The sequence below is a fragment of the Antedon mediterranea genome, chromosome 6 (assembly GCF_964355755.1).
Source record: "Antedon mediterranea chromosome 6, ecAntMedi1.1, whole genome shotgun sequence".
Lineage (NCBI taxonomy): Eukaryota > Metazoa > Echinodermata > Crinoidea > Comatulida > Antedonidae > Antedon > Antedon mediterranea.
The window spans coordinates 5,515,231-5,539,088 of record NC_092675.1 but is presented as its reverse complement, the minus strand read 5'-3'; the positions used below and the strand labels follow the sequence as shown (position 1 = coordinate 5,539,088).

General features: G+C 32.0%; 1 protein-coding gene across 1 annotated transcript; it reads right to left on the bottom strand.

Moving 5' to 3' along the window:
• Nucleotides 1-1,722: 1,722 nt before the first annotated feature.
• On the bottom strand, nt 1,723-22,617 carry LOC140052024 (uncharacterized). The gene is made up of 2 exons (XM_072097396.1): nt 22,187-22,617; nt 1,723-6,833 (listed from the first exon to the last, which is right to left on the bottom strand). The coding sequence occupies exons 1-2, from the start codon at nt 22,539-22,541 to the stop codon at nt 3,943-3,945; spliced, it is 3,246 nt and encodes a 1,081-aa protein (XP_071953497.1). The 5' UTR covers nt 22,542-22,617; the 3' UTR covers nt 1,723-3,942.
• Between the last annotated feature and the right edge of the window lie 1,241 nt (nt 22,618-23,858).

Below are 23,858 nucleotides of genomic sequence, written 5' to 3'. Positions count from 1 at the left end.
TGCCCCACGGTGGCTGTGTGCTTTATCTCCTAAAGCTTAATCATAGTAATCTGAAAAAGGACGTCAGTAATTTATTGTCAACACTAGTTAATTAAAGCTTACATAATTAGAAAAGCCAATTTGACATGAAATATATTCTATGATCTTTAGTGAACATTTTTTCTTTTTGCTTTTCAAATTTTCAACACATTTTATAAACAAAGTTGTAGACCTACTACATAATTATTATAAAAAAAACCGAAGGAAAAATCTTACAATAGGTCTACTCTGACAGAGTAAGTATTGACTCAGAACTTCTGGTTCAAACTTGATTATGGTATAAATTATATATATATAGTATTCGATGTTATTTCCAGTGGTGGGTATCCAGTTCAGAAGGTGTACCGTAAGTTGTGGAAGAGAAGATAATTTCTAATGTAGCAATCGTTTTAGCTGAAAAAATGTCTTACTTCTTCTCATGGAATTAACACTTTTAAAAATACACACGACGACAACATTGGCAAGGCAACATTTTCAATTTACCTAAGTGATACTGTTGTTGTCTTCTGTGAAATTGTACACTTTTTACAGATGAATGCAGATGTAAATTGTACTTAATTAAATTGTCTCCATTACGAAAGCACAAAAGATATTGATCAAGGTGAGAAAAAGTGAGATATTTTGATAGGAGAAATTCGTTACTGTGCACTTTTAAATTTTTTTTTTTTTTTAGTTTCTCAATTCATTTTGTCTTTAATCTTGAAGAAAGCAGTGTACATTATCTCAATATAGCCTCATACACTTAGCTATTCAGCAATTAAATTGTTATTGCCGTTTGCCTAAGACCTGATTAACTCAGCCGCAAAAGTGGTAATTTAAAACAAATTATATTTGGATATGAATTGTTGATGGAACAATCTATAGTACACATCTTAAAGCGTTTTTTAAAGAATAGATCAGGTCATTGACATGGAAAGAAGGTAATTTTCAATTTATATCATCCGTGTGATTGAAATGAACATTACCTTGGTTGTATATGTACCAATGGACTGGTACGATAATTGAAATAAAAACAACTTTCCAAAAGTTTGCCTCAGCCATATTTGTTGTTGTTGTTATTGACCGGATACGGTTAACGTAGAAAAAGTCAACGTAAAGAATATGATATGGATTTGCAAGATCAGCTATAACTTCAGTTTGTGTACTAGGGCAGTTAATAAACAAAAAGCCACCACTTAAGGCCAATTTACACAGACGAGTGATAACAGTAAGCGGAAATCGAAGAAATAGAACCTATGTTATTTCTTACGACCATTTAAAAGAACGCGGAGTTGACGGGCGGAAACCCGCCCAAGATAGAAACAGATTAAATTTTGTATGAAAATATAGCGCGGTAATTGTGGATTCTGGCTAATCAACGACATGATTGATGTGACGTCATCTATAATAATACGTACGTTGGAGGCACTGCCGACATCAAGTTCACGGATTAGTTCATTATTTTAGAGGGATGTTCAAGGAACTTTCTTCTTTTTCGTATCATGGCTCGGGAGAGCACGATCTTGTGTTGTTTTATCCATGTAAGTTAGGCACGAAATAGACTAAATTATTTGAGCTTTCAGTATATTGTTTTTAATTATGTGACATTATTTCACTACATAAACAATTTTATAAAAAATACACATAAAGGCTTATTTCATTAAGGTGCTATTTTAATATACTACACATTAAAACAATACAGGTTTTTTGTATACAAGATTCGCAAAACTAGAAACAAAGCACAGAACTGCATTGTAACTTTTAAGTAATAAGTATCATATGTTAAAAATGACATTCCTAACTTATGTACATTAAAGTTGTCTACTTTTATTAACTTAAAATAAGTAGGCCTATTTTAAGAGGATAAATAATACAACTAGTAATGATGAAAATCAAGAAATAAATTAGATATATATTAGAAAGGTCATCAAGGCGGTTTAATAATTAAGTAATATTGATGTTTATATTAATAATAAATGATAGGTACAGTTAAGCGTAAACACAAGTTTAGCATTCTGTTAAAAAAGTACATTTTGTATTTGTGTGTTTTTTATTGAACAAAATCTTGTTATTAACATTTTAATTTATTAATTATTGTCGTCATATTAACTGTAGTTAGTATGAATAATATTCTCAAATTCAATACTAGCATTTTACAATGATAGGCTACAACATAACTTGTTTTTAACTTTTTGTTGAATCAGCACATCAGAAATGAATTAAACAAATCATACTTGATTGAATACACTTGAACACTAACAAACAATGCCAAAATTAAACCTAAAAACCATACAAATTTTTTACTCATGTTTTCCCTATTTTCCCAATTATTCTTTAAATTTAATTTTACTGGTAAACAAACATCATAGAGAGTTACACTGGGTGGTCTGTTTCGAGCCCTCTATAATAATACTACTTTTTACCTCTATAGTATGAAAACAATTAATGGTCGACATGGAACAACATTAAGAACTAAAATTGGTGTGACATTGGCTCTTAACTACTACACTCTCAAAATAAATTGACCTTTAAAGATGCACCACTCCGTTAAATTTCATTTTTCTTGTATATTCATCATAGTGTACCTGCCACATTTAAGGAGTGCTGTAACTTGCATTTAACTGAGAAGCAGGTGAAGTACTGTACGACTACAATTACTACAACTAAATGTAAAGTCAGTTAGACAATGAACTTTGATATGCAATTATTAACAGCTTCATGAAGCATATGAACAATACTGATACAACATCATTCAGTTGTCTTTACATGCAAATTGTGAGCAAACACAGACAGATTCTGATAAGTACTCACTCACTGCGTTTACACATATCACAGATGCTAAGTAATTTGACATTTATCATTCCTGCTATCATTCTTGATGATAACGTATTACTTTAAATTAATTGTTTGTTCAAATAATGAATTATGTGGACATAGAATAATCACATTTATCACCTAGATCTGAAACCTTTACTACATTTTGGATTACACTAGTTTTTGCTAGCATCTCCAAACACTAAACTGAGCAGACACTGTAAAATGGTAGAATACAAAGAAGTAAATGTTATATGCTATTAAATGAGCAAGATTTAAAATTTAAAATGTGTTTTGTAAAAATGTTCGTCATTTTTCTCTATTTCATGTCATATAAACATCAGCTAGAACATTATTAAAGGATTGTTAGTATTTGTAGATGGCATAGTACATAGATATAAGAAACGCTACATTGGTTACTAATGAAGTCGAACCAATGACTCACGATCAAAATTTGTTTAAAAGAACCGCATATGCCGCGCCATTTGATATATGAATAAGTTAGCAATTCCCAAGGTAATAATCAACATAAAATGATGGGATTTTCTTAATGTGTAAACTGTCCCCATGATAAACAAAATGTAATTGACAGTATCGTCTGTCATAGAGACTTGTTGTAAAAGACTGCAATGGGGCATTAAATAAGTACTGTATATACTTTATTCTTGCCCAGGGAATAATTATTAGTACCTTGTACAACAATCATACTCTTTGTACTACAATCATACTTTGTTAAATCCATTCTTTGAATAAGTTAGCATCAATATAATATTGCTAGGAACAATTAAATACATACTCTTATTAAAAAATGTAGGTACAAATTGAATAATTCTACGTTGAATTCTAAAATGATTGAATGAATGAATTATTTGTTTTTTGAAACAGGTACAGGTATGAATCCAGGTTTGTAAATGTAATTAAGTACTAGCCATAACAGTCACTGTACAAATGTACAAAGAATAAGTCCCATCCTCTATTCTAAAAAATACTTAAAACATGATGAAACTCACATGTTACCAAACATATTTATTAAGGAATAATTTTATATACAATTAAAATTGAATAATTTAAAACATTTACAATGTATTGATAAATACTAAATTCATAGAACTATAACATGCCAATTAATTCATAGCTTTTGTGGTGTCGCTTTCCATTTTGTTGTTTGCGTCGTAGGTTTGAAGCTCCTGATTTATCAGATGATGAACTATTATCGGAATGTTTGCGATCTTTACTAACAGCTGTTTTCACGGTAAGATCCGACACGCTTGAATGTTCACTATCCATGTAGGATTTAGGTCTGTTTTTCTTTCGGTTTCGACTATGTGGTCGATCATAATTATCGACATTTTCCTCTAGTTTCGCATATTCAGGTTTGTTTGAAAGTTTTGTTGGTGAGGTTTTTGATTTCAATCTCTCTGGTGACATGATTTCAATCGGAGTTGAGGAATTGCGGTTATGAGCAACTGATGAACGAGGGGAGTTAAAGCCACTGTCACCATCGCCTGTTGAGCTCAGGCTTTCAATGCGATTATGTATTGGCGGGCCACGGTTTAAATTAGGTTGGACGTTCATATTACCATTCATATAAGTCTTGTGTTGATTTCCGTTCGTTATGTCAGGACCTCGTATGTTGATCTGACTGTATTGGTGGCCTTCATGATAACTGGTTGTTGTAGGAACAGTTTCATAATTATGAGAACTAGTTAGAGAAATGCTACAAGTGTTTCTTCCAGAATCTAAAGTATCTTGACTATTGGATTTTGTACTAGAGAATTCTGGATAAGCAGAGAATGTTCTAATTGCTTGCACTGGTGACAAGAGAGGGCGCTCTTCATTAGAATAAGGCGATCCTCTCATTAGTTGATCAATTTCTTCATCATAGTAATACTCTGAATTTTTTCGAAGAGGTTCTGGTGGAATTTGGATAGGAGGTCTTGAAGAAACAACAATAGGTGCTGAAACTCGCCTATCTCCCATTTGATTATTAATAGATTGGTTACTGGATTGAACTGGTTTGTTACTAGAACTACCTTGTCTGATACTTGATTGAACTGGTTTGTTACTGGAATTAACTTGTTTGTTACTGGATTGAACTGGTTTGTTACTAGCATTAACTTGTTTGTTACTGGATTGAACTGGTTTGTTACTAGAATTACCTTGTTTGTTACTGGAATGAACTTGTTTGTTACTACCAGAATTAACAGGTTTGAACTGGTTACTAATTGGTGATATTGGCAGTGATTGTGGATGTGGTTTCTTACTCTCATTTGCATTTACTAGTGTTCGATATTGTATGGGCATTTCACTATCATGAGAGGATAAAGTTTGATCTGTGTCAGAAGTCAGCACTTCATAATGAGGATGATGTGGATATTTGTCAACATACACAGAACTGCCACTGTCAGAAATGTCACCGTTATGCATTCCAGGTGGGACAGGCAATCCTTCAGATCCTGTTAAAGTTGATGTTTGAGATTCAGAATCATATTTCTGTGAGTGACGTTTCTTCGGCCTTTCCCTTGATTTATCGCGAACCTTACTTTTGACATTATTCGCCCTACCTCGTGTGTTTTCTTTTTGCGGCCGATAATCTAACTCCGAGTCATTACAAAAGGATTCATTATCCACACCTTGAAATGGTTGAATTTTAATTGGACTGGTATCTCGCAAAGACTGAAAGTAATGCTTTATCTTGTCTTCTTTAGTAGACGGATTCACTTTTCCAGTTTTCGTGTTGGTTTGCTGTGAAACTGCTTTTGTACGATGTTTATTATCATACAGTTTGGTCGGTTTCAGGAATTCGGCTTCACTTTCAGGCATTGACTCTTGCTGTGCTTCTTTATACTTCATCTGTAAACTCTGAGCTTTACTACTCAAATGTCCAGTTTCCATACGATATACGTTCACTTTTGTTGCGTCTTTTGGTAAGGATTTTGTTTCACGTGGTGGACGAGGAATTCCAAAACTATCAGTGGTTATCACACTTTGATCATCGTTAAAATTGCTTGAAATTTCACTTGAGTTCTTTTTTGTGTTTTCATTGTTCAACCACCGCACATGATTAAAGAATGGATCATGAATATCCGACGGTGGAAATTGAGCACAAAATGTTTCACGTTTGTTAGGACTGTTGGATGTTTTTGCTTGCTTAGCCGGGACTGTTGGCGATAAAATGTTTTTATTGTGGTGTTTTGCATGGTTCTTTGAGTGATGTTTACTAGTAAACAAACGACCAAGGCATGATGTTTTATACTCAGAATCAGATGTCAGCAACATGTCATCTTCTGCATAGACACGCCCAGTACGCATTGACTTTGTGCGATCAAAGTTAGAGCGATTAAGTGATTTGCTTTTGCGTTCACGCATAGAAAGACTTCTCTGTAATCCTGGTCGCGAGTACTCTGGTTTAAGAGTATTAAAGACAAGAGAGTCATCAAAGGAATGAAGCACTGGTGATTTGGCAGGTAACGTCTTGGAACCTGGATGTTTTACAGGAACTTGTTTTTGTTGAACCTTTGGAGATTCCACCTTTGATACTGCTGCCGTTTTAGTCTTTACAATATTCTGCTCTTGCTTTTCCTCCAAAGTCTGCGTACTTTTATCTGATACAGATTTAGGCAATGAATGTTTAGTTATCTGACCATCTTTAAACATTAAGTATGTTTTCTCAGTCTGTTCGGGTTTAATGTAATAAGCAGAGTTCAAAAGGTAATCATCAAATTCTGAATCCAATGGGACAGATTGATCAAGTGCAATGTATCCAATTCCATTATGACGTATCTTCCCCTGGTTTAACAGATGTGTTAATGATTTGTATATGATCTCCATACTTGGTAACGTTATATGGTTGTAGCACTCTGATAGTTTACCTCTAATCACTTCTTGGTTGGCATTGATCTTTCGTTTATTCAGCTCGGATATAATTAAGCAGAGGACTTCGGTGAGAGGGATGAACTGGGCTTGTTGTATGTTGGTCATCTGTATTGATGGTACATTACCTAAATAAAAAAAGAAGAAAGTTAATCAATATGGTTTGAAAATCTAAAATAATTTCATCACTATTTCTTCTTTTGTCACAAGTCTTAATAACATTGCTACAAATATTTTAAAGAATTTCTCATTCATTCAAATTGCTTTTTAAGCTCTGTTTCTAAAAGTACCAAAACCAATTTCACAAGACATAAAATCAAGACTTATTCGGTTATATGAAGATACCTGTACCTAGCATATAAATTCACTCTTTAATTGTAAAATTACTTCATCATAATTGCACACATTTCATGACCTGTATCATATTTAATCCAAAGTGCAATTTAGTAAGTTTGTCCTTTTTCAGTTCAGTGGTTATGACTATTTTTCTAGGACAGTCATCACTTTGTTGACATCTGTTTTATACCTGATATCTTCGCTATCACTCTATAAGATCTAGTCATTGTGAATTATAAAAAATCTTCACAGCTCAATGATGACTGTCATCTTATTTACATGTAGATACGATTGGTTAGGAGTGAGTTCGGGTTAAGTGATATTTACAAACGTAACACAATCATGAGTTGCGATTGCGATCAATTCATTATCTTTATTTGCTATCTTACCTACTTTAAAGTACAAAAGTGTTTTTCAAAATACTTTTTTATTTTAATTTCATATTTTAGTACTTATAAAAAAAAAATCACATAGAGATAGTTTGAATATTCTCTTATACATATAAGGTATTATGATTTGTGTGATGTGGACCTAGAAGTCACCTAAAGTGTGTTGAGGTGGTGGGGAAAAAGGAAGCACGTCCCAGCTTCCTTCCCCGACATTTGCACAATGAATTGACATAGACCAAGTTCATTGCAAATACACAAACCCAGTCTAAAATACAAAATGAACAAGCCTATATAGCCCAATTTACAGATTTCATGACAAGCTTAAGGGCTTATTTGGGAAAAAGAAGTTGTATTACAATGGGCAGGTTATCATTGCTTAGCCCTATGTTTGTTGAGTAAACTTGGCTATACAATCAAGCTCTCCAGTTCAGCTTATCATACTGATGGATCATAGATTTGCTCAGTAACACTACTATTTAATACCACTGATACCACAGCCAAAAGCAAGGATATTAAGTATGATTGTGAAACTCTATAATAGTACACTAAAATTAATAAACATATACTGTACAGTGGAAAGTTGTGATCCGACAATCCAGGGAAAAGCATTTAGAGATGAACACAGTATAATAACAATAAAGCAAACAACAACACAATAAGCCTATTATTCAAAATATGTCAAATAGATCACTTGAAAAATACTGAATATAAATATAATATGACAATAGTTCAAGTGACAAATTGTTCTGTAAACTGGTTTTTGTAGGCAAGCCAATTCAATTGCAAACAAATTAACAGCGAATTAGAGTTCAACTATGTGATTGTGTAATATTTGTATATATGATTATTTATTATTATAAACTGACTTCACAAATATAAATATTATTATTTATTATGGAAACTAGTTGGCTATATAATCAATATATCCTACCACAGAGGGTAAGAATTTCATGGAAACCAGTCTAATGGCAATCAGAAGAATCACTATTCAATTGGTCTACACTTATTTGCACAGTTATGAATGGTACTACAGTAGAGTACAGTATATTGTAGTACTGGTAGATTGACATAAAGGCTTAACTACTACTAGTACAGTAAATCCTGTACATTATACCACGTTATACTAGTTTGTTTTTCTACTACTTATACACCTCATACTAGATCATGTTTCTGTTATTCAAGACTCTTTGAACATAAACAGGTTTATGTATTGCGGATACTATCGTTTTATAGGATTCTATGTTCCATGGTAACCATACATGCAATAACAATAGAGTAGATTTCATTAACAATAAGATTCAATTTTATACCTGTCAATAAAAATCAATATAGAATAACTACATTATATAATTTAATTATAGCATCACAATACTTAGATAAACATTGATACTCCCAGGGAGTTGACTTGATGATTGAAATCAATATAAATATTGCTACCTAGCTAAAACAGTTGTTTAAACCTTTGTGTGCTAGATCTAAAATTTAAGACAAAGTTAAAAATAAATTTACAGAAAGAAAAAAATAAGGCCTTTCTTTTATCCCCATTAATCGCCTAACTCTAAAAATACTCTTTCCATCAAGTGTACTGATTTCTGGGTAATGTACCAAAGCTGAATTAATTCTGGGTAAAGGTAGACAGGGATGAAATCTTATTTCAATACAAACGTCTGATTTCCCCCATCCTCCCCCTCAACTTCTTGACAATAACATTAAACCTAGAGTTTTTTAGCTACTGTATATAGTATCCCTGATACATCTGATCATAGTTGAGTAAAAGAACTCTATACTATCACTAAACTCCAACCCGCACATGCTGCTATCAATGCATATGCATTTTAACAAGTGCTTTGGATATTTGTGAAGTCAGTCAATCGATGGATAAATAAATATCGTCATAATCAATCGATTGGCTCCACATATCCAACTTCAAATTTAAGCGTAGCATAATATACATGTCCTAGTTTTTAATCCACTTAACAAGCAAAACAACACAATGCAAAAACACCAATCAGTGAGCACATGACTACATCTATTGTTTTTCTATTTGAGCATTTTATAAACATATTTTAACTGTTGAAATTTTGGAAGAGAACTGTATTTGCTAGTTAGCATTTGGACAATGAGTCTTTGTAAAAGTAACCAAATATTAAGAATTTCACAGTGGTGTGTGAATACAAATCTACAAAGCCATAATGAAACTGTAAAGCCAACAAGATTATTTCCAGGTCAGGAAATTTCACATTAGGTACAGTATTTGTAAACCTATAAAAGACTTTATTAATTAAATAAACAATTTTTTTTTTCTCAAAATGCATCTTTGTTGTGTGAAACGTTTCAGTCAATTTGGGGAGATACAGGTATTGATGAAGATTTAAAAAAAATATAGAAACGGATGTCAAATAGAGGATTAAATGAAAAGGATTAACACTGTATGGATATGAAAGCTACAGCATGGGATCAACAATACAGAATGAAAAAAAAAAAGATTAAATGATACAAAAGGGGATAATCTATATTCAAGGAGATTAATGTACTGTAAAAACGTATTATTCAGGATTTACTCTAATTTCAAATCATGAATATTTCAACTTTCTCAAATAAACTACTATTGTGCCATTTAAATTAACTTGACACAGCACCAAACATACAGTATAACTTGTGTGGATAACAAGTTATAATATAATATGAGACTTAAAAAAAATAAATAAAAATAATAATACCAGGTTATAGGCAATAATATTGTTGAAAAAAGGTAAAATAAATAAATGAATGAATGAACCCAAACTGTATTATCAAGTTAAATATAGTCTTCAATAAAATAATGTATAAATTAAATAACTGTAATATTCTGTGGTAAAAGTCTGGGTACATTTATCAGTCGTCCTGTTGTAGACTTAGATGACTGTCTATAAAGTTGAATAACCGAACAATAAAATAATATACACAGCATAGCTTATGGCTATGTTAAGATGAGTTGTGACGTTAGCATGCGAATATTAATGATCAAAATCGTATAAATTTTCTCATAAAATTACCTCTTAATATTTTTTTTTTAGTCGATCATCCTTGTTGTAGCACACATTATTGAAAATGTTTTTGAGAAAAATGTATAATGGTAAATATGTTAAAATACAGAATTTAGATCAAGGCATGCAAAATAGCCCAGGGACTTTTGTTAGGGGGGTCGATGATCTTAAAGTCTGATTGAGTGATCAACACTCAATAATCATAAAGCAGCTCTGATTTAATGAAATATTCATATTTTTCTGAGATGATATATCTTCATATTATGAAAATAGACTAATGGTTTATATAATTGTTTCTCTGCACCTAAACTCTAGTTTGTAGATTGTACTGTACATAATAGTTTGAAATAATGTTAAAAATTCATTTTATGTAACACGGTTACACATCGTTATTTTCCACTGCTGTAATTCAAATGCATATGTAAAATAAATAATTAGCCAAAACTAAAAATGTTGAAGTACTGTAGCCTACAGTATTCTATTTTCAGGTTCACTTCATGTCTAGTCAATCGCAAGTGGTTAGCCTCTCAGGAGCTACAGTGGATTGTGAGTAAAATGTTAACTGCATTCACGACACACTCTCAGTCTCAGTGTTGAATTGAGTATGCCTCATTTTTAGGTCAAAGGGAACAGCTAAATTTACACAAACCAGTAGTAGTGTTAGTAGTCTATGAGTGCTAGCTTACCTGTAAAAACTGACAATAGCCCGTGCTCTCCAGAGGGAAGATGGCTATTGTCGGTTTATACAGGTAAGCTAGGCACGAAATAGATGTGATATTATAAAGAACTATTCAACAAACAAACAAAAAACTCCAAAATTGTTTCAATTACATTTTTCGGGACAAAGAAAGCGACCGATAAATGTTGTTGGAAAAGCATAAAAGTTACAAATTGGGGCTATTGTTGTACCATAGACTTACTTTTAAATGTACAGTAGTTCGTCCATGGTCATACCTTGATTGTTTGAAACCAACGCAAATGATCTATCCATCAACAAAGCATTGCTGCATGGTTCACTTGCTGCCAACTTGTCAATGTAAATCTTTCAGTATTTTTTAATAATGGGTTACATGAGTTAACATATAAAATGTATGTTTCTTTCTATGTTCACTTTTAGCATGTCTACGACCCATATATCATTGCATAAATCATACTGACATGCTTTAATAACATCAAGTATACTTGTGCTGTATGTTGACAACCTGCCTTCTTACAATTACCTTTGAAAGCTTTGCATTAAAATATCTGTGTTGTTTCTGTCGCCTGGTTGGCTATGATAGCTCGCTAGATGCACATTTTCAATAATGTCGTCTTATCTTCACAAAATATGAATTTAGCCTGTGGAAATCATTATCAAGTCTATTTTGACCCATTTTTCTGATGCAATGGCAGCGAAAAGTGATGACATCCTGCGAGACTAATGTTTAAAATTTAATACTGATGAAATATAGTCTTTAAATCAAATTTAATCGGCAGAAGAAATATCTACTTTAGTGTAATCCATACTTTCACCATCTGTCAACTCGTTTTAATTTATTTAATGTTTCTGTTTAGTTAGAAACTAACTGTAACCAACAAAACAACTTAAATTTCTAAACTCTGTTTGTACGGTTATGAAAAAAGGTATGCGGAGGTACTGTACAGTACATTGCAATGCAAATGTTCCCCTACAGAGACGGATCTCCTTTTTACAGCTACAGTAAAATAAATTTATGAACTACGTTTTGATATCATTTTTTTATAATATTTTTGACAGATTCCCGTGTTTGAAACAAATCCTAGATCCACCTTGCTATACATTATCATAACAATACAATATTTATAAACTGTCAAGAAAAATAGAAAGAAGAATAGAAATTTAATCAATTGAACAATAACCAGTGAATCACCTAAAAGTAGCGTAAAACAAAACACGTTTGATTCAATGATGTAAATCTACCGATACTATTTACACTGGCCAGTTATTGTCTAATTAAATGAAGCATAATAGCCAGCGGCTCAAAGTGCATCCTGAATACTATTTCCAGGTGATTTTCAAGTTAAAATCAATAATTAATGACCAATGTCTTGCGCTTTACACTTGGATGCATCACGATTGAAATCAGATTATGGAAGCAGATGTTATCTAGTCAGCCTGCAGTCTCAAGATAGTTGAGAAGGTTCTCTACAACAATCATAACATTGCATGACATGCTTTAGTTGGTGTAAGCTACTGTATTTATAGAAAGAGAAGAAGCCCTATTACCTCCCAGCTGTGTATGAGAATAATAATATGTCACCTTCCATTTGACTCAAGCTGGATGCTTGAAGGTATGGCCCTATAGAAGTAAATTAACTCAATATGTCATGGTCATAAAGGATGTCCTAACTTAAGCTCTGTCTACACTATCAAACTAGTTTGAAAAAAAAAAGTGTGATGTACTCAAATATGGTAGTGATATGACATCATCGTGTCCATATACAGTATGGGCACATCACATTTTTTGTCACATAAAGTTTGATCATAAACCTATCAATTAGATTTATAGGTCCATGGTTTGATAGTGTAGACAGAGCTTAAGATCATTATTATATGATTTGTTTTAATTCAAATTTAATTTCCGGATAAACAAACATTAAAAGTATATTAAGCATCACACCTGAATTAGTATAGGAAACTACTTCATAGAGCCATACAGTTCTTTTAAAAGTTTACACAATTTCATTTTTTTTTATTTTTTATTTTTTGACAAAACATCCAGGACTTTTAAAGAATAATGTTATGGTAACTTTAATAATGAAGGCAATATGGTTGTAACACACAGACTGTACACGCATTTTATAGGAAATATATTTTTGATAAGCATGTGCTTAATATGTATATTGCATACTGTAGTACTGTAGGCCTAGATGTTTGTCTTGTCTACTATATCTATTATAATGAACATCATCCACAAAAGAACAGTTTTATATATGGATTTATAATGTCAATACAATGTAATGGGCACCCTGATCAATGTTACCTGGACACTCAAGGTCCCCCAATTAATTAGGCCTTTCTGTCTACACTCCATGCTACAGTGAGCTATATACATAGAACAAAACATGTTTGCAGTGTTCATTAATAAAGTAGGCCTACAAACAGACATGGATGACAATACAAACAAGGTGTAGATGAGTTCCAACAATTCATTTGACACACTCCATGCCATTCCCATGGCAACAAGTCACAAACCAACGTTAAACACAAAAGTACAAGAGTACAAAGGTCACGGTTTGATTTGAAGTCCAATAAAGATAAAGTCTACTGCAAGAGTACCATACAATAAGATAGGCACAATTTCATACAGAGGAACTTTTGCAAAAATTAAAGGGGGAAATACTGTCATTGCATAAAAAGAACAAGTTCTGTGTCCAAATTTAGCCTATATTAGGGGTGAACATGGTATTACCATAAATCTTCTAATAGAATAGTAACCCACCCTAAAAAACAATCAATGAATAATAACCCAGGGTTACATTACAATTCAGAAGATTTACGGTATACCGTACTATATAATAAAAAAGAATGGCAGGGATGTAATAAAAAAGCATTTAATTATTGAAACATAGAAGTGAACAGCCAGGAAGAAATGGATGTATAGTATCACAATATATTTTATACAGTAAAATACATCCCTTTCATCTTTCAATTTATTATACAATACTTAATCGTAATATATACAAACAATAAATGTTCGATGATGCAATGAACATTTTATAGATGATAGATTCACCAATTAAAAAAAACCTTTTAATATATTAGCAAACAGTGTTCTAAGACTTACTGTACTTAAGTTCACATTAGGTCAAAATTATATCAAAATCTTTCCAAAGCTTTCCTTTATTGTCCAATAAAAACCACAAATCGAAATGTTGTTGGATTACAAGATGTATCACTATGGTAACCGGGATGCAAACCATAATGGAGAGACCATTGGGACAAATGATGACAATAAATGTGCCATTTGATATACAGTAAGGTTGCCAGGAGATTTCATTTTTCTTCTGAGAAAAAGCAAAGAGCAATTGAGCCCAAAATGACAGGTAAATAAATGTGCCATTTGATATACAGTAAGGTTGCCAGGAGATTTCATTTTTCTTCTGAGAAAAAGCAAAGAGCAATTGAGCCCAAAATGACAGGTAAATAAATGTGCCATTTGATATACAGTAAGGTTGCCAGGAGATTTCATTTTTCTTCTGAGAAAAAGCAAAGAGCAATTGAGCCCAAAATGACAGTAAACTTTACAATTGAACATATAGACATAATAAAGCAAATAAAGCAAATAATGCTGCTTGTTGATTGGTTTGTTTCCATAGGGGTGTGGTTTATTAATGACACTCATATCTTTAAAGAATCAATCAATAGTTTATTTGGGTCTTAGATTCCTAACTTGTTTTTCTATATAATGTGTAGGCCTATATTTCTGTACAATGAATTATCGCAATATGAATTCGAATTTACTGGACCAAAGACGATCGATCAAAAACCACTTAGTCAGTGTGGGGGTAAAACCATACCGGGTATAACTATTATGAAATAAAGTCTAGTAGAATGACTACTACTGTATATCATTGTAGGCCTTCTGCAAGTTTCAAGGTTAATAAAGATTTTATTTCTTATAACTTTACGTTTCTATTAATTACATAAAATCTTGTCAGATTTTGTTTAATGTATTATTGGATGTTTCAATTTGAAGACCCTCAACAGCTTTTATCCAGTTAAGCTTTATAACCTTAATCCCATGTACTGGGCATAATGTACTCTCGAACTGAACATAAATTATACATTGCAGGAAATTAGTAAATGTGAAAAATAATTGAAACTGGATATACATATAAAATGGCAAAGAAATCATAATTTGAAATAGATATCAACAAAATCAAGAAATTCCAGAAGCAAGTTCCTCTTTCACAGAATCACAACTTTACCTACTGTACAGTATACGATACGATATTATTTATTATCATTTTAACAACGAGGTACAAAGGTTTACATTTTAGTATAACTTTATATTCAAGCCAAAACTATACCTGTAACTGTTTTTAACCCTCAACATGGTACATTAATAACAGATAGAATGACCTTGTCAATTGACCCTTCTCTCAAAAATGTTTATATAGCAATATATGTGTACACATCTGAAATAGCAAAAACAAACTGATGCTTTAATAATTTTATAAGTTAATTTTAATTAATATGAAGTTCATAATTTTATTAAAATGGGAAGAAAAGCAGAATTGGCGCCACCGTATCTCTACATATTTATTTTCGTTCTTCTCCTCGTCTCCCAAGTACAGTATTAGTCAAGTTACAGTATATTGTGCCAGTACACATGAGTAAACCAACCATAGGTATACTCTTATCCAGGCTGAGGCAAATGATAAATGTGATTGAAGAGAAAAAATGTTTACAATGTCGATAAATTTCCTAAATTGCCGAGCTTTCACTAAATTTTGTTTATATTCAGCAAGGTAATTAAAAGTTTTATAAACATAAATAAATAGATACACATAAAACTGTAGTTATAATTTGAAAAGATTTACTAAGTATTGAGGTACTGCAGCTAAGAAATCCATTAATTTGGTTTTAACAAGCCTACTGAACTTCATAATTACTATCTTAATTAGGAGAGAAACAAGCAATGACGGTTTATCTAGAAAACTGCATACGAAAAAGGACTAATTAACTTTAAAAGGGTCTTGTTCCCAATTCCAAATGTATATGTATTAGTAATAGTATCATAAATTACTTTAACTGTACAGCTACTATATGCATTTCATAACAGCGCTACATAATTTATCATAATACTCTTAAACACGCCACTTAGACTTCATATTATTTTGTTTGTTGGTTTGCAGCACTGGCCTTTCCACAACCACAGGCTCATTCTTTCTGGCTTTTACGTCTTTATTCTTTCACTGAATACTGTACATTTTATCGCTTTATATATGGGCCCCTTGACTTGTTTATGTCATTATGCTTTTGATATACTGTTGTATGGAAAAAAACTGACAGTAGATTGTAGAATTTATAATAATTTAATAAAGGATAAGGTGGTGTTAAAATGTTAGATGTATTGTCTTGTCTTCTCCTTCCCCCTGGGAAAAAAAATTCTTAGTTTTTGTTGTTGAATATGCCATTTTAATGTCACATATTACATATCCATTTTGAACAAAAATTTGATTTGAAAAAGTGTAATTTAACGCAAAAATAGTCAAATTGGCTATGGGCTAGTGGGATTGTGGTTGAATTTAACCATTTATTTTGTAATTTTATAAGTGAAAACATTGTTTTTCCCCGTTTTTTTCTACAGAAGTGATTAGCTGTAGTGTATTAACACTAAAAAATAACCTATTCAAAGTATGATTTAATTAATCTTCATGTTCTTGGGGGACGATAAATCTTTAACATCCTAAACTTTCAATTCTTGTAATATTATGTAATAGTTTTGTAATTAGATGCATGAATATAGCATTCTTTGAGTATTTTGCAATTATTTGAAGGATGCTTTTTTCAAGACAATATAGAGTTAAAAAAAAAAGGTTGAATAGATGTAGAAACTATGAGAATTGCAAAAGAAATCAATATCAAGACCATGATAATAATTTTGATGATGATGATAATAAGATGATGATGATGATAGGAATGTATGTTGAGAGGAATGAATTAATGTTGAAAACTTGAAAACAATTTATAATAATAATAAAATACCATTCCTTTGAAGCATTACATCAATTTTTTATATGTTTTCAAGAACCATACATCAATACACTTACTAAATGAGCGAAGTGAGCTCAACCTTTTCAGAAATTACCATTTCTCGATAATACTGTATCATTGTACTTTAAATTTATAAAAAAGGTCTGCAATACTCTCCAGTAGTTATTGGATTTCAACACTTTAGCCTACCACACTCTTGTTAACTCATTTAAATATTTCTAATTATGCCAGCGGATTTTCTTTCAGTATTTGGTGTCCATTGTCATTTGAATAATGGATGAATGATTCCAGTAGGGTGCTTTCAAACAACATACAGCTCTGTCTACACTTTCAAACTTTATGTGACAACAAAATGTGATGTGCCCACGGACATGATGATGTCATAGGATTAGTACCATATTTGGGCATATTACTACTGTACCATATTTGGGCACATCACAGTTTTTAAAAACTAGTTTGATAGTATAGACAGGACTTTACAGCTACATTTCATAAACAAAATGGTTACACAGCAACAAGAAGAATTGTTGTATTGTATTGATGTGAAGGTTAGGGCAATACCTTATTTCACCAATTTTGTAGTTCCTGTAACTAATATGCAAGCCTGTATATTACATGATAGAATTGTACAAGAGCTTAATTTAGTCCATTAGTATAATACAAAACGAAGAACATGAAAAACAAATTTACTCAAATGTTACATGTTAATGCAGGATGATGTAGGCCTATATTCTGTGGCTTGGAGATTGTTTTGTCATTGAAATGAATGGGAAAATAGGAGATGAAACCTAGGAATGCCAATTAATTAATTTAGTCATTGAATAAAACATTGTCATTGTTTACTATTTGCTTTCACTCAAATGTTTGAAAGGATTTGATTGGATGTGTTGTTCAGTGACAATTGACTATTACTGCCATTCAAATGTCAATCATTCTAGTGCATTAAATGACCATCAACAATTTATAGTCAAACAATTTAATACGGTACTAGTTAAATGAAAAATAATTATCATTACTTAATTAACAAAAACTATGAACCAAATTTCTGAAAACATTAAAAAAATGGCCAAGCTAGGGAAAAAATTATTTAGGGAAAGTTTAAAGACTTTTTGTTTCTCATTTTATCATTATTTATTTGACACAAGGGGGCCATACCTCAATCATAAAATCATCAATTAACATACTGTAGAACTATAACAACATAATACATGCAAACAACAAAAGTAAAAGAGGTGAATATTGCAGAAAATGCCACATTCATTGTAAGCTAAATACTGCTCGAATAATGATTGAACACATTTTCTTATTACTGATATTAAAGTCAACTGTATGATAACAATTCCACCTAATGTTGTCAAAATCAAACCTTAAGATATTCTACTCTTTTACTTAATTTCATCTGTGTATTTATTAATTTATTCAAAATACAGGTCAAATAGCTCAATCCTAAAAAAATCCTACACAAATGCTTTTATTATAAAGTTTAAAATTAGGTTTATTTGAGCTAAATACAATTTGTAAGAGACAATGGGTTGAATTAACACAAGGTACATGGTGACAATTGAAACAATCAATACTACACACAAAAGCTGTATTGTTTGTGGAAGGCAACATGATAAAATAATGGCAGCATTACTGGTTTGACCAACTCAACAAGTTTTAAATGCACTTGGGCAAAAGAATTGGTGACCACAGGACAATATTGATTAAAAATGGTCAAATAATACTGTTTTCTCTATGAAAATGTTCCATAATTGTTTATAATTTGGTATATGTTTTTATATCATTGAATGTCTAGTAATATATTCTGTATAATCCAGAATATAACTTGAATATATTAAGAAAAAAATTACTGTAATGTATGCTAGCCAGTTTCGACAGTAAATTTATGTTGTATTTGAGTATTAGTCCTAAAATGATACGTTACAGAATTTCTTTTTCCACTGTATAATTCTATTTCATACAGTATACAAAAACTTTAATCATAGCAGAACATACACCAACATAGCAGTTGATAAATTTGGTTAATTTTAAAAGTAAAAAATAATAGGTTTTAATATTAAATTTCTAATTTTCTTAAAGCAAACTCAATTCAATTCTGCATGTAAAAAGATACCTTATAATGTACCCACCATTCAATACTGAACTTCAATGGAATGGCTGTTCTAATGCGATTTAAGAATCGGATTGGTTTAATCAACTCCCTGGTTTAATAATCTAATAAAATGCAATTGATGGAATTATGTAACTAAAGCTGGTCTCAATTAGCATTTGCAGATTTCCAATCATCTATAAATTAATGCCAATCAAAATAGAGGTACAAGTGATGTGTACGTGGATGAGTTTCTGCAAATGTAGTCATTCATAGAAGAATTTTAATAAAAAATGTATATTTATTGTGCAATCATGTTGAAAACGACCCATCAATAAGTTGATCTTCAATATTCGTCATCTACAAGGTAAAGCAAATCAACCATTGTTGATGACAATGTGTTGAAACTGGGTATTGCTAAACCCCGCAAACCCCCGCAAACTTCCAAAAAAACATAGCAAACCTTATCGAACCAACATAAAAGTGATTGAATCATGTAGTGTACAACCCACTGGGTATATCCATGTAAAAAAAATATTTGCGGTTTGCGGTGTTTAGCAAAACCCTTGAAACTAACAATCAATAGGTTTACCAAGAAAGAGCTAAAGTTGACTGTTTACTAAAGTGAGTGATTATCCACCCAGTTTAGTTTAAAGACACCTTCTTTACAACTTTGTAAAAATAATACATATATATTACTTTAAAAACATTAAACCAGGTCATTCCTTGTCTTAAATGTACGTTTTATGGTAAATTATAATAAAAAGTGAGAAACAATGCCCTACCTAAGTAGCTTTCGACCTCTTTTTAGGCATAGCCTAGCTAGGCTTAGTTTTGGAGGCCTAGCTGGTAAACATCGGTAACGTACGGACATCGTACGCTAGCTATATACCTAGCCTGACGTTGTACAGTATAGTTGCTGCATTAATTGTCTTCCTATTTTTGCCAGACTTCGTTGATACAAATTGGGGAAAACCCGGTAATTTCGCTTAATTAAAAGTTAGGAGTCTTCCATTTGTTTTGGCCTCACGATCAATCAAAAAGTGGACCATGAATAACAGAAGAAAAACAAAAATATCAATCCGTGTGCAATGCATTTTGGGATTTATAGCGGGCGGCTATAATTATTAGAATCAACTTATTTTTCACATTTTTAACCATTCAAAGACGAAAAAAGTTATTGCAATAGGACCATATAGTATTATTTTTACATTAAATATAGTTTGTGATCTTAAATTACTGAAGATTTAAAAAATGTAGGAAAGGTGTCTAACTTTCCTCAAGGCTTTTTTGGTATACATACATGATGATTAAAGACTGACCCCTACAGTACACAACAAATCATAAAGAATTCACAAATAGATTATGACATACACAAGTGTTGTATTACAAACAACAGCTTGTATTGTAAGCCACTTGACTGTTCCATATTGGTCAAAATCAGAGATATCGCATTTTATCTTGATTTACTGCTGTGTTGTTGTTTATATATACAGTAGTTATTTCTAATAAAGCTTTGGTATTGGTAGGCCTACATAGATCAACTGTATCGTAATATAGAGCTTACTTCTTATATTTACATCCTAAAGTCTTTGAAACCATGCAATGAATTAAAATGGCAGTGCTGCATTAAATATGTTGTTTGGATTGTACATCAGTATATATTCCTACAATACATGGTTCAATATCTACTGTAGAGTCATAATGTGTCTATAGTATGTTCAGAAAGTATTACAGATGTTATACTTGCAGGGGATGGGACCAGTTGAGCTGCCGCCAAGTTGATCTACTACTTTGCAACTGAACCAGATCATGAATCTTGTATAAGAGCTACTATAGGCTATTTACTTGTCAAAGCCTTAATAATACTCACCATTGAATTGAGGGTACGTTACATTTTATTTTGGCCACGTTACATTTTATTTTGGCCGGTAGCTCAACATGGCCTAAGCCCGTACAGTAGATAAGGGTACCGTATATTGCAATTCTTCAAACTAATATCTAACGAAACTACAGTTTAGTATAAATTTTCAAAAACATAGATTGTATTACAAATAAGGTGAAACTGAAGTCCATGTTGACTTAACAACAAGAACCACAGCAAGCAACTCATATTTTGCTTCCTTGTAGATAAATATAGACAGTAAATATATAAAAGCAAACATACACTGATAACAAAATAATTGTATAAAATAATTGGATAGGTTGTAATTGAGAATGAGTGTAAACTAAACTCTGCCGCTGATCATCTTGCATGTTGATAGGATGAACAGTAATTGGTAATATTGAGAACTCATTCTTTTTTCTACACCCATTCACTGCTTATGTATATTTTTAATAGCAAAGTTTGGAGTATTTAATTGTTTTAACTTTTCTTATTTAATCTGGGAACATACTCAAACTTATTTTCCTCCATAACTTCCTATCTGCCATACAACGAATACCAGGGGAGTGCTAGAGGCTTAGATCAAATTAATGAACTATTTTGACAGACTAACATTATTATACGCTTACTGTACAGTACATTCCCCCATTTAAAAAATGTTGGATCTGTCCCAGACTGTTGAAGAAAGGGATACAGTACATCATTTATTGTACAGCCGCCAATCATAATCACACCAGAAATAATAATATTTAATAATCTAATACACCAATTTCTTAAGTTAATTCTTTCTTAAGTGCAGCAACTTGAATAAATACTGGGTATTCCCTAGCAGGGAAAGTTAACTGAATAATTACAAAGATAATGAAATTAATGGTTTTAACTTTAATTATTTTCAGTTTAAAAAGTACTTTTTTAACTTATTTATAGAACAAAAGGAATAGTGGCAACATATGGAATCAATCATCTTGAATACTTTGCAACTTTATGATGTGTGGGTGTTTTGTTACTCACCAAGGTTATGAATGGTGTAATTCCTTGGCGGTTTTAGCACCCTTCTTGAAAAAGCTTCTCGTAGGCCATCCAGTCCTCTATCTGTTCCTTGAACAAACAATGTTCCAGGCTCTAGCCAGCCTAAATAAGTCAGTTCCCTCACAGATTCTGCCAGTGGTTTATTCCACAAGTTAAGTTTATTCTCTCGTTGGAAGTCGCGAAATATGTCACGACCGCCGGAGTGGGGAGCCTTTTCCCCGATGTCGCTGTCATCGCGGCACGTTACTGGGGCTAACAAAATCGCAATAGAACTTCCAGTTATAGCAATGGTTTTGTTATTCCGTCGCATTTCTGACACAATGTTTCGTTGAGCCATTTTATTTCTAAATATTTATGAAGCAATATGAATTGACTTCAGTTCCATATCTCTGATAATATCTAGGCCTAGACACTCCACCAGCCACTCGTTGCACTCACAACTCAACTCGCTGTTTTGTTCTCACAACAGAACAACTAAGTTTGTACTTAGCGGAGAGAAGAATACATAGAGGGCGCTACGATTCATTTTCATCACAATTTAAAGTCGGTGACTACTTCTTCGCATGCAGCTAAAGTAAAATGACGTCATGTTAAAGTGGGTCGTCACAGAGTCTCATCAAGAATGAGTAATCCGCGATTTTCCCTGTAACAGTAATATTGTCCATGTGGTAGGGCGCCGCCATAAGTGTGGATGTATCTGGGATGTTTACAACTTTTTGTGAAGGTTTCACTAATCAAATGCTGGACCACCGGAGTATTTTCCGATGATAAAAATGTTATCAACTACATGCCAACATCATGTTAAATACTATTTGAATATTTAATTGTTCGTTTTATGCAATTTATTTAGTAAAAACTGCCGTATAAACAGTTTGATTTATCAACCGGGCGCTACGATAGCGTGACCGGGCGTGTTGGTGTTTACGCGTTTTCACGAAGGATAGTTTAATAATATTCCTATATTTAACTTGTTTCTGGTAAAACAAATAAATGTTAATGACATATAACATTTTCTCCTATTAATAACATGTGTTTTATACTAATTTATATCATAAAAACAATACTTAATTTACCGGGCGTACAGTAGTACACGGCAATGGTAAAGAATAGGCCGTGCTGAGTAATATTCGTTGATTTTTGGTGTTGCTGTGTTAGGCCTTTTTTGTGAACTAACTTAGCATGTTAGTAAATAATTGTCTGTAAAAGTGAATAAACACTAGTTTGTTAATAAATATGTATTATAAAATAGTTTACAATTGCAAAAACTATTATCATAATTCTATTTAATGTGACATGTATCATGTCTATTAAATCAAGTCTTATTTAGTATGTATACATCCGCCCTTATGAGGGCGGGCATCACTCTCTGGAGCTCTCTGCTGTTACAAATTTCTCATGCAAAAATCGCGGAATACTCATTCTTGTGATATATATTCTTTGGTCTCATGCATATAAATGAAGCAAACTTGCTGAGAGTTTTTTCCACCACCAAACACACGCGACGCGAGATTTATCGAAAATATACAACAAAATATAATTGTTTTCACTGCTGAGGATAATAAATAATATACTTTAATTTTAACATGACAGGAGAGCCTAGATACTTCCAGTGCGAATACAAAATAATAATAATGTACAATATTAGTATGTATTT

Coding starts and splice junctions, on each gene's coding strand:
- LOC140052024 (XM_072097396.1), bottom strand. CDS start 22,541: ATGGCTCAACGAAACATTGTGTCAGAAATGCGACGGAATAACAAAACC. Junction 6,834..22,186: donor TTACACCATTCATAACCTTG/GTGAGTAACAAA, acceptor TTTTTTATTTAG/GTAATGTACCATCAATACAG.